General features: G+C 40.2%; 1 protein-coding gene across 13 annotated transcripts in view; it reads left to right on the top strand.

Moving 5' to 3' along the window:
- The window catches only part of TENM3 (teneurin transmembrane protein 3), a 1,030,160-nt gene that overhangs the window by 337,344 nt on the left and 676,730 nt on the right, over positions 1–16,086 (top strand). For all 13 annotated transcript variants that reach the window (XM_075860221.1, XM_075860218.1, XM_075860216.1 and 10 more), the window contains exon 4: positions 2,096–2,374. In XM_075860221.1, coding sequence (XP_075716336.1) covers positions 2,096–2,374 — 279 coding nt within the window. The remainder of the gene's footprint in view (positions 1–2,095; positions 2,375–16,086) is intronic.

The raw sequence follows: 16,086 nt of genomic DNA, 5'->3' as shown, positions 1-16,086 counted from the left end.
TGAAACAACAGCCGCGTGAATGGCCCGATTAAAATACATGCATCCGTGTGACGGCTGTTGTTTTAACGGAGTTTAAGTTTGGTGAGTGACGTGCAGTGCCAGTCTTTTTTTTTTTTTTGTCTCTTTAACTATATAGCTTATGGGTGTACAACCTGCGACCCGGGGGCACATGTGGCCTATGTTGCCATTATGTGTGGCCTCCCGGCACCCCATTTTTCTGGACAGCTCTCTGTTAGGCACTCCTCAGAGATAAAGAGATGAGGCGGAAATGTGGCTACGCATGAATGTGGCTCTCTTCATTGCAGTTTATGGGAGTTACTCTCATAAAATACAATGGAGATAGTTGCCTATGTGTGGCCACCTTCACTCTGCCTCTCTGGAGTGCCTTTAAGCTTTATTGCGGCCCTTGGGAGTGGTACAATCTGACAATGTGACTCCAGATTTAGATGATGTTTGTATGTTTCAGTATTTTATTGCAATTTACAATAACAATGAATATAACATGTTATTCATCATTATTGACGATATAGGGAGGTGCACGTAAAAGGCAAGCACTTAATAATGCATGTTTCATCGGAGTATAATAGGATTCTTCCTAGCCCATCAGCTTTTCTTACCTGTTTTGTATAATTAGCATCCATCACAAGAATGTTTATATACGGCTACACTGAGGGTATGTTCACACGCACTAATTACGGACGTAATTCGGGCGTTTTTATGCCCCGAATTACGTCCGAAAAATGCGCCTCGATAGCGTTGACAAACATCTGCCCATTGAAAGCAATGGGCTGACATTTGTCTGTTCACACGAGGCGTATATTTACGCGCCGCTGTCAAATGACGGCGCGTAAATTGACGCCCGCGTCAAAGAAGTGACCTTTCACTTCTTTGGGCGTCATTGGAGCCGTTATTCATTGACTCCAATGAATAGCAGCGCCAATTACGTCCGTAATGGATGCGGCGTTCAAGCGCCTGCACATGCCGTTACGGCTGAAATTACGGGGATGTTTCCTCCTAAAAACATCCCTGTAATTTCAGCCGTTACGGACGCTGTCGTGTGAACATACCCTAAGGGTATGTTCACACGACAGCGTCCGTAACGGCTGAAATTACGGGGATGTTTCCGCCTGAGAACATCCCCGTAATTTCAGCCATAACGGCATGTGCAGGCGCTTGAACGCCGCATCCATTACGGACGTAATTGGCGCTGCTATTCATTGGAGTCAATGAATAACGGCTCCAATTATGGCCAAAGAAGTGACAGGTCACTTCTTTGATGCGGGCGTCTATTTACACACCGTCATTTGACAGCGGCACGTAAATATACGCCTCGTGTGAACAGACAAACGTCTGCCCATTGCTTTCAATGGGCAGATGTTTGTCAACGCTATTGAGGCGCTATTTTCGGACGTAATTCGGGGCAAAAACGCCCGATTTACGTCCGTAATTAGTGCGTGTGAACATACCCTAACACTAATGCACTGAGTAGATATTGTGTTATGACATTAATATTAGTTATTAATTAATTTTTAATTGAGACCTGACCATTTTGCCGTGGTGACCCTGAAAGTAGATTTACGAAGATACATAATATATATTTTTGCTACCTCATTCCAGTATACAATATCATGCTCCTCATGCATCTTTTTATCACTGTTAAATAATAATCATAATCATAATGCACTGTTACATTCTGACAAGTGGGCTATCATTGTAACAAACCACTTCCATCTCCCTTTCTTCTACTTCTGCGCTCGTATAAAGCAGAGGCCTGTCAATGATTTCTTTTCATGTGTTGCATTGACCGTGCTTTGCTTTTTTGCTGTTTTGGTCTCTCTTGACACCTGAGAGACATTCTTAAATTCTTAAAGTGGTTGACATCATAAAGAATGCAACCCAAAACCTGCAAAGTGCCGGTGACAAAAGAATCTACTTGACCTTAACATATAAATCTCAAAATACCATGTTTGATACTTGAGAAAGTTTAACATTGAAGGCAATTTGTAGATCACAGGTTTTAGGAAAACAGTAACTAACATTATTCTGTTTCTTCTTTCTCTCTTTCTTTCTATTTATTTATCCTTCCCCCTCTCAGGGCAGAACTTCACCTTGAGGCAGCTAGGCATCTGTGAACCAGCATCTCGTCGGGGACTGGCATTTTGTGCAGACATGGGGCTTCCACACCGAGGTTACTCTATCAGTGCAGGTTCAGATGCTGAGCCTGAAAATGAAGGGGTCATGTCTCCAGAACATGCAATGAGACTTTGGGGAAGGGGAGTGAAATCCGGACGCAGTTCCTGTCTCTCCAGTCGTTCCAACTCAGCCCTGACACTGACTGACACAGAGCATGAGAACAAGTCTGATAGCGAAACTGGTAAGTCATTGATGTATCTAATCTGTATCTACCGCATAGATAGTAAAAAAATATATATATGTATGCTTGAAAAAGGTTCCAATGTGGGATTGAAACGTTGCACCATAATGGTTGAATAATTCACTGCATTTTTTTACCTTTTCACCAAGAGAGCTGTGAGATATATTGTTTTATATATATATCTATCTATATCTCTATCTATCGATCGATCGATAGATAGATATATAGAGAGAAAGAGAGATATCTCTATAGATATATTTATATGTACGATATGTAGCAGAGCTCATGTCATTTCACTTTTTGGAACTATATAATTTTTGCAGCTTAACTTGTAGCTCCTGAGCCCCCATGCTAAATCAACAGAGCCCAAAATTAACATGCATCATTTAGTGTACTGGTCTCCCATTTGGTACCTTCTGCACCCCCTGTAGCAGATGTGCCCAACCTTTTGTAGGTCACAGGCCACTTTCAAATTTGACAGGTTGCGTTGAAACGCACTTAATTTTAAAAGGGAAAAGTAATATTGCCCTAGTGTTTCCTGCTAATGATTTACCAAGTTCTAGTAATGCTTCTCTGATGTCACTAGAGCAAAATAATATCTGTAGGTGTAAACAGCTAGGGAGCCACATGTTGGGGGCCTGAGAGTTACAGAGAGAGGCCTGAGAGAGGCTCCTGGTTGGGGGCACTGCCCTTCAGTTCTGCCCTGCATCTCCCTGAGTTAAGACAATGTTGTAAGTTTACCTTCTGTCTATATAAAAGCACCAATTACAAATTGCTAAATAACAAACTGCACTCTGCTACAATTGTATATGTATATAGTTGAGACATTTACTTATTTTCACTCATTGGTTTATTGTATTTCTACAAGAAATGTATATAATTAGAGAAAATGTATTGACTTACTGGAATTTAGAATTTTTTTTATGTATTTTATTTACAGTTCTGACACGCTTTCATTATAATTCAATTTGTTGCTACTTCTAGCATGGTTTACAAATATTTTCCTCAATTCACTCCTTATCATCCATAGTCCAATATAGGTGATGTCAATATATAATTCACTGATAGGAGTTTAAATAACTTTTTATTCGTACAAAGAATAGATGAGTTCTGAACTATATAAATGTACAAGGGACACTAGTCTTACATATATTTAATTTATTGAAACACAAATATTAAATTTAATTCAGCACCAAAACAAAGACAGACTTCAGATTCCCCTTAACACTATGTTAGAGGTGTACAAACATCCACTGAATGGCCCCAGGACTTCTCATGTCTCATTATAAGGTTAAAGGGTTACTAAACTTTAAGAAAACTTGTGACATGTCTGAAGTTTTGATCAGTGGAGGTCCGAGCACTGAGACCCCCGCCGATTGATAAAACAAAGAGGCAGAAGTGCTCGAGTGACTGATGAGCTGCTTAGTTTCTGCTCGACTTTTCTAAGAAAGCCGAGGTAACGGTGTACAGACTCAATAGAAAGACTATGAGCCTGTACACCAATTTCTCGGCTTTCCGAGAAAAGCCAATCAGATACTAAGCGGCTCATCACCCACCCAAGCGCTTCTGCAGCTTTGTTTTAGCGATCGTTTTGGGTCTCAGAGCTCAGACCCCTACCGATCAAAACTTCGGACGTGTCACTATGACATGTCAGAAGTTTTCTGAAAGTTTACTTACACTTTAATAAAAAGTAATACACTATTTTATATGCACTGTATTCTTATCATTAACGGGCTTCTATTAGATTAGATATATGGTTGCTTTCATCCAGTGTCAATTTTGTCCTTGGGGCTGTCTATTATTGGAGCTAAGGCTTCATTCACATCTTCGTCAGTGTCCCGTTCTGACGTTCCGTTGGAGATTCCTGTCAGAACGGGACCCTGACTGAAACAAACGGAAACTATAGATTTCCGTTTGCATCGCCATTGATTTCAATGGTGATGGATCCAGTGCCAATGCCAATTTCCATTTGTCTCAGTTGAGCCAGGGTTCCGTCATTTTGACGGAATCAATACCGTAGTCGATTACGCAATTGATTGCATCAAAACGACGTAAACCTTGCGCATTTGAGACAAACGGAAGCCATTGGCACCGGATCCGTCACCATTGAAATCAATGGTGATGCAAACGGAAACCTAAGGTTTCCGTCTGTTTCAGTCAGGGTCCCGTTCTGACAGGAAGCTCCGACGGTACGTGAGAACGGGACACTGACGAAGATGTGAACGAAGCCTTAGCCTAGTTTAAGCCATGAAACACCTTTAAGTTCTGCCCGATCGATCAAGAGTTTAAGGAGCTGTTAAGTGGGTTCTATTACACCTATTTGATTGTATTTCTTGATGCATGATACTTGCAACCATGTATTCATATTCAAGTCAAAATATTCCTTATCCTCTTAACTTTTTCTAAGTTGTACAACCTTTGCAGAACTTCATTTCTGCTTCCGTCCTACTGAAGTGCAGCTCTCGCATAAGAGCGGATAGGCTCTAGAGTTGGAGAGATCTGTAACTTTAGTGCAACCTGATGTCAATTGTACAACTCAATGTATCGAATAGCGTGCACATCTAATTCCACCTCTCAGGCATTACTGGTTACAAATTTATACTGGTTTGAGCACTTTTAAGGAAAAATATACTTTTAGGAAATTAGGGGGAAAGTATTAAGGTCTGTGCACCAGAATTATGGCATAAAAAAAAACTAGCACATTCTGGCGCATGCCTTACTTGTGCAAATTTTTGTATTTTTTTTTTCAGTTTTTCCACCGCCCCCGACACTTTTCTAAAAGTGGGTGGGGTTTAGCGGAAAGTGTGTCGAATTCCGCTCCCCAAAAAATTGCTATAATTAGCTGCCGTACATTTGACTTTCTGATGCATAGCTGGGCAGAGATTCACCGAATTTAACAAACTAAGCCCAGCTGACCAATCAGGGCCTAGGACTGTGATGTAAGTAGGGGACCCACAATAAAAACAACCGAGGTTAAGTTTGAAGTAACAGGGGAAGACAAGGAAGACACAAAAGGGAAAGGGATGGCGAGCTTGCCGCACCTGTAGAGCAGCCTATAGCACATACTGACGTGCGTCGCTTAATAAATCGGACACGTCCTAATCCCGCTTTTTAAATGCTAGTCTTAATAAATTCCCGCTTGTACAGAAAAGTCTCTACAATTTATAAAAATTCCACAATCACATTGAGAGTTATCGCAAGATTAATTTACTTCTCCCGAATGTAGGTTTATCAGGTTTAGTTTGTCACGAGTCCTTTCTGCTGCTCCAGTTCAGTGTCTGTCAACAGCCCGCACCTCTTTCCAATTTATGACTATGAATTCATGTGTTGGTCAGAAGTCCACAGAAGGCAAAAGTCTCAGAGTCCAGGGGACCTTTGCCTTCTGAAGACTGCTCACCAACACAGGCTTCCATAGTCAGGAAGAGGAGGAGAGCAAGCGGCGTTGACAGACACTGAACCGAAGCAGCAGCAAGGACTCATGATAAACTAAAACCTGATAGTCTACAGTCAGGACCCGTCAATTAATCTTGCGATAACTCTCTATGTGATTGTGTAAATTTTACGAATTTTGAGACTTTTATGTACAGACTAAGGGTCCTTTAACACAGCCAATTTTGGCCGTAATAACGAGACAGCAGTTGATTAGGGCTCGTTTGCTCCTTTCACAAGGAGCTATTATAAGTAATGTATGGGTACGAGCGATCGTTACTCCGCTTGCTCGTCAGCATGCATTTCCATCATGTTGGCAGCATGTCTCCCTGTTCACACAGTGAGATGTGCTGTCGACAACGATAATATTTTCTGCTGCATAAACAATTCGATCAGCCGATCAACAAGCTTTTGCTCATTCATTGGCTGATTGTTGCCCTGTTTACACAGGGCAATGATCAGGAACGAGCATTCATATGAACGCTCATTTACCCAATCATTGGCCTGTGTAAAAGGGCCTTATGTTCCTGAGTGTTATTGCTAAGAAACCCGAGCCGGAATCTGGAACCTATATTGTGCTCCGAGACCTATATTGTTATTTCCATAGGGCTTCTTTCGATTAACAGAAAATCGATTTGTCTCATTGAAGATACCTTCTGACTTTACTCATTTGCTCTACTCTTTTGTCTATTGTCTATTTTTATTGTCACGAATTTGTAGTGTGTTAGTCAATGAACACTCGGCTCTGCACCTGGCATTCCTTACTGCTAGCATACTTGGCAGAAAATGGGTTGCACTGCCCTCTATGTGGCCAAATTAATTATCACAATACAGTCATAAATTTTTTAATTTACTTCTCTCGGCTTATTAGACCATGGTAATAAAGCCCCCTGGTAACTCCATTATATGTTGTTCTAGTTGTGAGACTGCAGCCCTATTTCAGAGGAAGCACAGTGGGCCTCTTGTGTTGTGATCTCCACTTATACCTCCTTTCTGTAAAATGAAATGATGGGATTATTCCTGTGATCATATATAATTAGTGCCTTGTTGATGCAGCTTGTTATATATGTACTATTAACTTTTGGAACCCATCATAAAACAAGTTGGATTTTCCTGCACACAAAGTAAGACAGTTGCACATATAAAAACATGCCAAGCTACAGAGCTTCTTATATCCTCAATTCTGCAAATTATCTAAGTATCCATTTGTTGAGATTGACACACACACACATATATGTATATATATATATATATATATATATATATATATATATTACATAGATGTGTTAGTCAATAGGAAAACCCCTTAAAGCACCCCCAAATAGAAAAATAATAAAGTTTGTAATAAACTTAATTCATAGTGACACTACATAATCCGTCTGTAATTGATCGCCACGGTCACGTGACGTGACATCATTATGAATGACACGTCATTGTGTACAGACCATAACACTGAGCGGGAGAGGTAGATGCTGGCAGTGGGGGAACAAAGAAGAAATGTTAAGTATTTTAATAATTTGTAAGTGTGTTCTTATTATTGTTCTATTTAGGTAAGCTTCTAAGATAAAATAATTCAGTAGGTTTTCCTGCAGTGATATGGAACTGATCTTGACAAAATCAACATTCCTACTTCTTATAAACCTGACCCTGCTATTTCATCCATTGTACTGCATAAAACAAACCACCATCTTCCCACCTAACAAATAAATGCATATATTATATACAGTGGATACCATATTTTTGTATTGTCAGATAGTTCGGTATCACTGCTCAGGATTCAAAACAGGATTTAAACAGGTAGATAGACATACAGATGTGATAGATAGATAGATAGATAGATAGATAGATAGATAGATAGATAGATAGATAGATAGATAGATAGATAGATAGATAGATAGATAGATAGATAGATAGATAGATAGATAGATGATAGATAGATTTTGTATTCTGCAAATAAATATATATATCTCTTTTTGTCTTGACCCATATTAAAACTTTTAAAGCAGGGTGAGTTCTCTAACCCCATTGAGCAAATGATTGCCATCTATTCAAGGATTAACGTGGCGTTTCCGTCAGTTGTATAGTCCTGAATGTGAGGAGTCCTCCTGTGTTTAGCACACTACGCTTTTATTTCTGAGTATATTTGCCACTGATTCCTCACAGATGTTTGATCAGTTATTCAATAGGAAAATACATCATCGTCCCAATGACCCGTGGGAACTCAGAGACTTAGGGACTATTTCTGGGAATATAAATGTTGGTAACTGAACTAGTAAGTACTTCACCATCCAGGAGGTCTCTAGATTTTATAATGCCACCGTTCAAAGGATGCCCAGGTGTAAGTGCTATAAACAATCTCTCGGAGAAATGAATAGTAGCCAAAATTCCTGCTTCAAGATCATCCTTTGTTAAGAACCACTTAGTCCTCTTATTCAGTAGTTTCTTAATGGAATCCTAAGCAGTAAAGGAGTTTATTTCTAAGTACCCCATCAATTATAGCTGTGCCATGGTCTCTATTGACATAGGAAAAAAAACGTTTTACAAACTAATCCAGGAGTCGTTCAATGAAGGCCTGCGCCGTACTTCAATAGAGGAAGCAATAGAGCCGTAACTCCGCCTGGAGAGACTTAAAATGCTGTGAGAATTAGTAGTATTTTATTTGTCTGTTGTTTCAAAGTTCTCTTTGTGGGGAAACAGGGTGGGCCGGAGGGGATTGCGCATGTCACCTGTTATCCTCTGCGGAGGTTTAAAGCAAGTGGTGATAAAGTTTATCCCCAGGGCCTGTTTGCAATCAAAGATGTCTTTCTATGCTCCTCTTGAAGACATCTCAAAGAAGTTACAAAATCCTAGGATGGATGAGTGAGCATACAGAATAGTTTATTAACAGGGCTCAAGTGATTGAAGAACAAATTTGATCATGCTTTAAACTTTCTGGCTGATGAGAGCAATTGAAATCACAGTAAAGAGAGGAGTGTGGCCTTTGATGTGCATTGGGGAAATGGATTACAGTGCAATTAAAATCCACAGAAGTATTATATCTAAACACAGGACTTTACTTCTCCGAGCCAAATGTCTCATATATACCAAGGTTGGACCTTACAGACAGGATGACATCCAGATGGTTTAGATAGCATATTCACATATACAGATAGAGCAAAGCTGAAACGGTCATTGAACTATTTATTATGTGCACATGATGCATAAAAATGATCTTAGATGGCATTATTATTTCTTGATATTACAATGAGTTGTGCAGATGAGATTCTCCGCTCTGCTACATCTGTATTGTATTATTAATAGAATATTTAACATTATGTTATAAAAAAATAATGTGTTATAAATTAGATACCCGATGGATCTGGGTGATTAAAACAACTAATTAATGGTTACATAATACAGTGCCAATAGAAATCAAGGGGCCCATACTGTACCTAGGTGTGTCATCAATTTCATACGTGACATGTTTCATCACATTCCATCTTATGGAGGTATTCTCCCCTAGAAGCAATGCTTCTAGGGGGGAATTCAGTGCCACATGAAAGCACTATGCGGCAGAACCCAGAGGTCTGTATTACAATGTTACCGTTTTAGTTGATCTCAAATAAAGGGAAGAATTGTAAAACATTTACACTGTGCATTTATAATGTTTTGGTTCCTTAGTCTTAACCAATATCAATTTATATGACCAGAGGCGCACATAGACTGCAGAGGGGCCCCTGTGCAAAGTAGGTGCCTGGGCCCCCTATAACCTAACCATGCCCGCGCATATAAAACTATATAAATCTATATTGCACATTTTATTACTAGTTTATAACACAAGTAAGAAACATAAACAATGCAAATTATTTCCATATTTAACAACTGAGTATAACACAAAACACTCACGTAACTTACTTCTAATAACTTTATCTTGCTCATTGCATTGTCACTTATCGAGCAGGACTAACTTGCGATACTTCACCTATAGGAATGCAATATTGCTTAACCGAGGACGTGATAACAGAAAAGTTATTTTTTGTTATTTTTTAAATAAATACTTGCAATTCTAATAACCAATACACTAGTATAAGTAAACTTACTTTATACAGCAAAATACTATAACCAAAGTAGTAAACTAATAATAAAATAAGTGTATATGGTGGTAAAGTGGAGGTGGCACCTCATACAGTACTTATGGAGGCCACCAAAGTATGGTGACCTCACAGTGAGTGAAAACTTTAAAGGGGTTTGCCCATCTTGGACACTTATGGCATATCCACAGGATATGCCATAAAAGTCCGATAGATATGGGTCCCTCCTATGGGACCCGCACCTATCTCTAGAACAGAGCCCCCTAAACTCTGTTCTGATTAGATGGTTAGGAGTTAGGAAAACAGCTCACTGAGGTATGCTGTTTCCATAACTCCCATAGAAGTGAATGGCAGTTACAGAAGCAGCGTAGCTGCCGTGCTATCCTGTTTCCATAACTGCCATTAACTTCTATGGGAGTTACGGAAACAGCGTAGCTCAGCAAGCTTTGCTGGTTTTGTAACTCCCGACCATCTAATGAGGATGTGGCCGGAAAGCAGCGGGAGCCGAGAAAGGTAGAACAGAGTTTAGGGGGCCCCGTTCTAGAGATAGGTGCGGGTCCCAGAGCAAGAAGAACCCTAACACTGATTGGCTGAGAGGCTTAATTTCAGCAGTGCTACTATCCCGGCTCAATAACGGGTCCGAAGATAGCGATGCAGCTTGCTAGGTGCGCACTCTATCTTGTGGTCTTGGTCACCTTGTGAGCGTCACTGTCAGATGTTGCACTGCATCTGACAGTGACACGGGTTACTGGGTGACGAAGACCACCAGATAGAGAAAGCCTTCTAAGTAATACATCGGTGCGGCCGGGCAGCAGACGGAGGGGCCCCCTCCCACCCCATGCATTTTCGGCAACTCACAGATCAGGCCCCCTTCCTTCACATATGTTATTGATGGTATCAATAACATATGTGAAGGAAGGGGCCCGATCAGTGAGTTGCGGAAAGTGCACAGGGAGGGAAGGGGGCCCCCCTTCGTCTGCTGCCCGGCCATACCGATCCATGTGCCGATCTTTGTGCACTGGCAATGTGTCCGCCCCTGTATCTGTAAATGGCCTAGTGACAGGTCCTCTTTAATACATGAAGACATATATATATATATATATATATATATATATATTTTTTTTTTTATTATAATTTCTTTAAATTCATGTGCAAATTTGCAGTTCTTTGCACTTGATGATAAAAATATAAGATTAAATGCTTTTTTTTCAGACACATATTAACCTTGTAGGAGATACTTCAGGTAACGAACTGTTACCTCTTAGGTCTAAGTTACACAAATTTTTTTTTTTTTTTTAACTAAGACCGCTTTTAGATGGCATCCATCTTACAGTAAGTCTATGGGGACTGCCTGCTCTTCCCCAATAACTGTTGTGTAGGGAAAAATGGCTCAGTCAGGTTACATTTTATCTGTCTTATTCTCTCGTGTAACCAGGGGGGTCATTATGGTGTAATATGCAAATTTGGCTGAGCTGAAAGTACACATTAATAAGGGAATTGGTCATCTCATTGGTCTTTTAGATGACTATTCTAGCATGTCTATAGCCAGCGTATAGAGATTTTCTGGTTTGGGTATCCTGCTCTAGGGACGTTCTGCAATCAACTCTTATCGTGGAGGAACACACTGACCAATTGCTCATGTCCTCTTTAGTAATGATGCATAAGAAAATAAGCATTACATTTTCCCCATTGAAATCTATCAGACTTTTTCATTGCTATTTGGAGTAGCTCTCTACTCTGGCTAATAGAGGTGGGTGCCAAACAGATGACCACCCGCTGCCACTTCTCACAATCCTGGGTTTTGCAAACTAGACACCTTTATCTGTGTGACAACTTTGTGCCGATAATCCCTTTATTTTATTTCCTCTGGTGCAAACAGAATGTTGTATATTTAAGGGTAATCCTTGGTCCTTCATAGACATAGTAGGAATTTAATGAAAAAAATATTATTATATATTATATTATTTCAGGTAGTGAAACCTGGGTCTGAGGATTTCACATGCAGTTAGATGCTCGGTTACTGTGATATATGGATAATGTTTTTGCTCTGCAGTACATCTATTTTTCTGTTCAGTAGAGGTTCAGCAGCTCAGATATCAATGACTGAACCTTTTTTGTCTCTCTCTTTTTATTAGAAAGTAAAGGTATGCTTATAGAGTTTGTGGGTTTTACAGATGGTTTTGCCTCCACAGTCGAGCAGCATTTGCAGAGCTGATGTACCGGATCTCCGCATACCAATTTATAAATAATTAAAGCAAGCCATAAACTGAAACATAATGTTGAACCGTGTGATTTTATTGTTTGATGGTGTCTGCAGTGTAAGCTGTACTCCCTTTAGTTTCATATTCTAATTATGTATTTGATTTAACCCTAAAGTTTCCTATTTGTTCATTTCGGTTGGAGGTTCAGTGAGATTTTGGAAGCTAATGAGATCAACAGTCAAACATAGAAAAAGGCAGAGTTTAAGATTCCCTCCAAAATATTTTCTTACATGTAGATTGATAAAGATAGATAAGTAGATAGATAGGTAGATAGTTAGATAGACAGACAGACGGTCAGACAGACAGACAGACACAGACAGAAAAAAATGGGAGGAATCCTCCAGCTCACCTTGATGCAGATACACTGCTAGTAGCGCTCGGGTCCTCGTGTCGGCACACGGCATAAATATCGAAAGGAGACAGAGAGTGGATCCAGCGCTGAGACAAATGTGGTGATTAAAAGGGAAACTCCTTCCAAGTTTTATTCCATAATTAAATTTAAAATCGGCATGAAGTATTCCAAGGTACAAGGGGTAGTTGAGGATATAAGCCAAGAGTAAGGACGCAGTTTGCGTCTGAAACGCATAGGCACCGCCTATATCCTCAACTACCCCTTGTACCGTTCTTTCTGCGGTCCGGGCTCCGGGGCAATGCACGGACCATGGAAACCACAGATCGCGTGCATAGCTCCATAGGAATGAATGGGGCTGCAATTCTCCCATGGATTTTCGGGGGAATTGCGGCCGCAAAAGCACGTTCGTGTGCTTGGGGCCTAAGTGGCACAACTACATATGGACATAACGCACAGCATTCATGTTGAATAGAGCTAAACATGCATGTTACGGAGTAAATCATGGATGATAGCTATGGACTGAAAGATTGTCCTTTTGACAACTATCATACTAAGCTTCAGGGACCAAAGGTGGTGATGAGCTTTTTGAGACCCCCGCCTTGGGCACCAAGAGAGTTTGTCCTGTCCCTGTGAGCTCCTCTTCTTTAAAATAGAGCATGGCATCCATATAATTATTGAATAGTGCACTGCATCATCTCCCTCTGAATGGACTATAATTTGGCCAGATCCCCGTACATCAGGCACCTCTCCCCAAAAGGCCACCCATAGTCATGGGCATCTTCATTTACGCTAATATTAGCAGCCAAATAAAAACGTTTTAAATAGAACTTCTAAAAGGAGAGATTTTACATGTTTATAGGCCACTATAAATAAGCATTGTAGCACTTAATCAGTATTAGTGGAAGGTCTGAGAATACTGACCCCTTTTCCGATGCAGCCTTTTATAGCCCTGCCTAACTGTTTGAAGTTGTATCCAATGTATAACAGATTTAGATTTATATATAAGACCACCATAAAATAAGTACAGTAGATCTGTTTCATGGCTTTGTTGGTCTCTTCTTCAGGCAGTGAAGAAGACAAAATACTTACGCCTATTTTCTACTGTGTTAGGCAATAACAAATCTCACTTAAAGGGATATTCTGCTAATATACTTTTATTTATGGCATGTCAATTAGGTTTACCACAATAAAAACATGGTCAGTGCGGGGGTCAACTGTTGGGAACCCAACAATCAGGGGACAATTTCCTAGTTGGATTGGTGGCCACATGTGCGCAGTCACTCTTCAATAAAATGAATTTGAGAAAGGTGAGCGCACTCACTGACATGCTGCAACATACTGCTACCTATTTTCATGGCACATTCAGATATGACAGATCAGATATTTTATTTTCAACGTTCTGCTCTTATGTTTTTCGGAAAATACAAGAACAATAAAGAACAAGAAATAATTAATACAGAGTGATTTAATGGTTAAAATTTTTTACATAGTTCATCCATTTTAAGAAGGGAATCCCTTACGTAAACAGTCTAGAGTGTAAGCAACAGACAAGCAGAAACAATAGTAGTAAACATACTAAGTGCATTTTCCATATCAGAGTTAAGTGCATTACGTGCAGTGATGAGAGTGATCAGAGTAGGTGTAAGTGCATTTAGTGTGGGAGAGAGGGTAATGTAATAGTTGGTCTCAGTGGAGAGGTTACGGAAAAGTTTGCAAAGATAGGTCTTGAGTCGAGATTTTTAAATGAGAAAGATGATGTCTGGGAAGGATAACAAGAAGGAAATGCTGTAGGCAAGGAAATGGATGCAATATCTGGCATGGATAGAGTTAGCTTGAATAAAGTGCAGTATATGGTTACGGACTTACAACAGTAAACGGGGATGCTGGGTAATAAAAGCTGTTACCACCTTAATGAATTTAAGAATGCCTCTTTTTCTAAATCACATTGCCCTGAATTGCATCGATCTCTGGCTCATCATAACCTATATACACTGACATTTTTTAATTTGCTATGATTTCTGCAGCATTGGTAGAAAAAGGCAGATGCAGTATATATGTAGCGTCCATGTTCGTGGACCGTCGGGATTACCCACCCCCTGGCGGCCGCAGCCATGGATCTATGAGCGCTGGCCTGCATCTCCTCCCCAGGAGACGCCAGTGCTCACTTCCACTCTGGTCCGCTGTGTCCTATAGGGTGCGCGCGCACGCTCGTGTCTGGCCTTAAAGGGCCAGCGCGCACACATAGGAATTATCACCCTGGACTATAAAAAGGCCCTGCCTCTTTGCTCATTGCCTGAGCGTTGTTGTGTTTTCCTATGTTAGTCTTGCAAATGGTCCCTATCCTGTTCCCGTTGTTCCCGTTGGTGTTATCCTGTTCCCAGTGTTCCCGTGCCTTGCTTATTAAACCGAAAAGAAAAATCTCAACATAATAGTATTATATCAAAATATTTTTATTTTTACTTCATTACACATCAATAAATACAAAACATACAAAATTAACCCCCCTCCCAAGTATATACTATAGACATATAAAATATAATTAAAAGAATGTATACCAGGTACACAAAATACAATATCAAAAATTATATGTAGAGAAATAATTCCTCCCAATAGAGAATCACGTCCCAGGTAAGTAATAGCTTAAATCATATGTATGAGTATCAGACTGACAGGTCCCTCCAATCAGTAAAGTATAGCAACCATGCTTATGATAATGGAGACCTAATCAGAGACAAGCTATAAGCAGTTAGAAATGGAACACAATACCTGTTGAGGACATGATACTGGTGGGATAGGACACCTGGACACCAAGCACCTCGACGCGCATTTCGCAACCTTCGTCAGGAGGTGCCTTGCTACCTGAACCCTGTATTCCATGCTATTTGCTCCTGTGCCTTAAACCTGTTTGGAGTCTTGTTGTGCCATCGGTTCCGCCTGCTGTGTTACACCACGTCTGGTGTCTGCTGTCAAGGTCCTATATGTGCCTAGCCATTGCTACTGTCTGAACCACTACAGGTACCCTTGTGCTTGGACTATTTATATATTGACTTGGTATTTTGTTGGCCAGCTGCTATCCCGCTATGGCGGTATGGTCCAGTGGGTCCACATACCCACAGATCGTGACAATATATTCATCAGAAGAGACCTCTTAAATCTGTTGTCACTAAGGCTAAATTAAAATCTGTGCAGACCTTTTGGAAAAATGTTGGTATTACGCACTTCCCATTTTTGGAAAATAGAGAATAATACTGACATAATGATGCCGGACTGTTCCTAAACTATATGGTACTATAAAGGTGCCACACAATGAACACATACCAGAGCCATAAAGTGCCTAAATAATATCGGTATACAACAGCTATGTAATACCATAGACATTGCCAAGAGATAAATAACAAGAGTGGCCTTCTCAAGTTTAGAGCCAGCCATGCGTACTGAGGATGAGTTGGTGTTTGCCTTCAAACGGTGGCCCCAGGGCATTTGCCATAGAATAACCTGGCCCACGTTGTCCTATTAATGTATTTTTAATCTTGTATAATCATTTAATAATAATGAAGATGCATACACATTTATTATGTCTGAGATCTACATGTCACTGCC

The sequence above is a fragment of the Rhinoderma darwinii genome, chromosome 1 (assembly GCF_050947455.1).
Source record: "Rhinoderma darwinii isolate aRhiDar2 chromosome 1, aRhiDar2.hap1, whole genome shotgun sequence".
NCBI classification, from domain to species: domain Eukaryota; kingdom Metazoa; phylum Chordata; class Amphibia; order Anura; family Rhinodermatidae; genus Rhinoderma; species Rhinoderma darwinii.
Note: the sequence above shows the minus strand (reverse complement) of the source record. Positions and strands in the feature narration are given on the sequence as shown.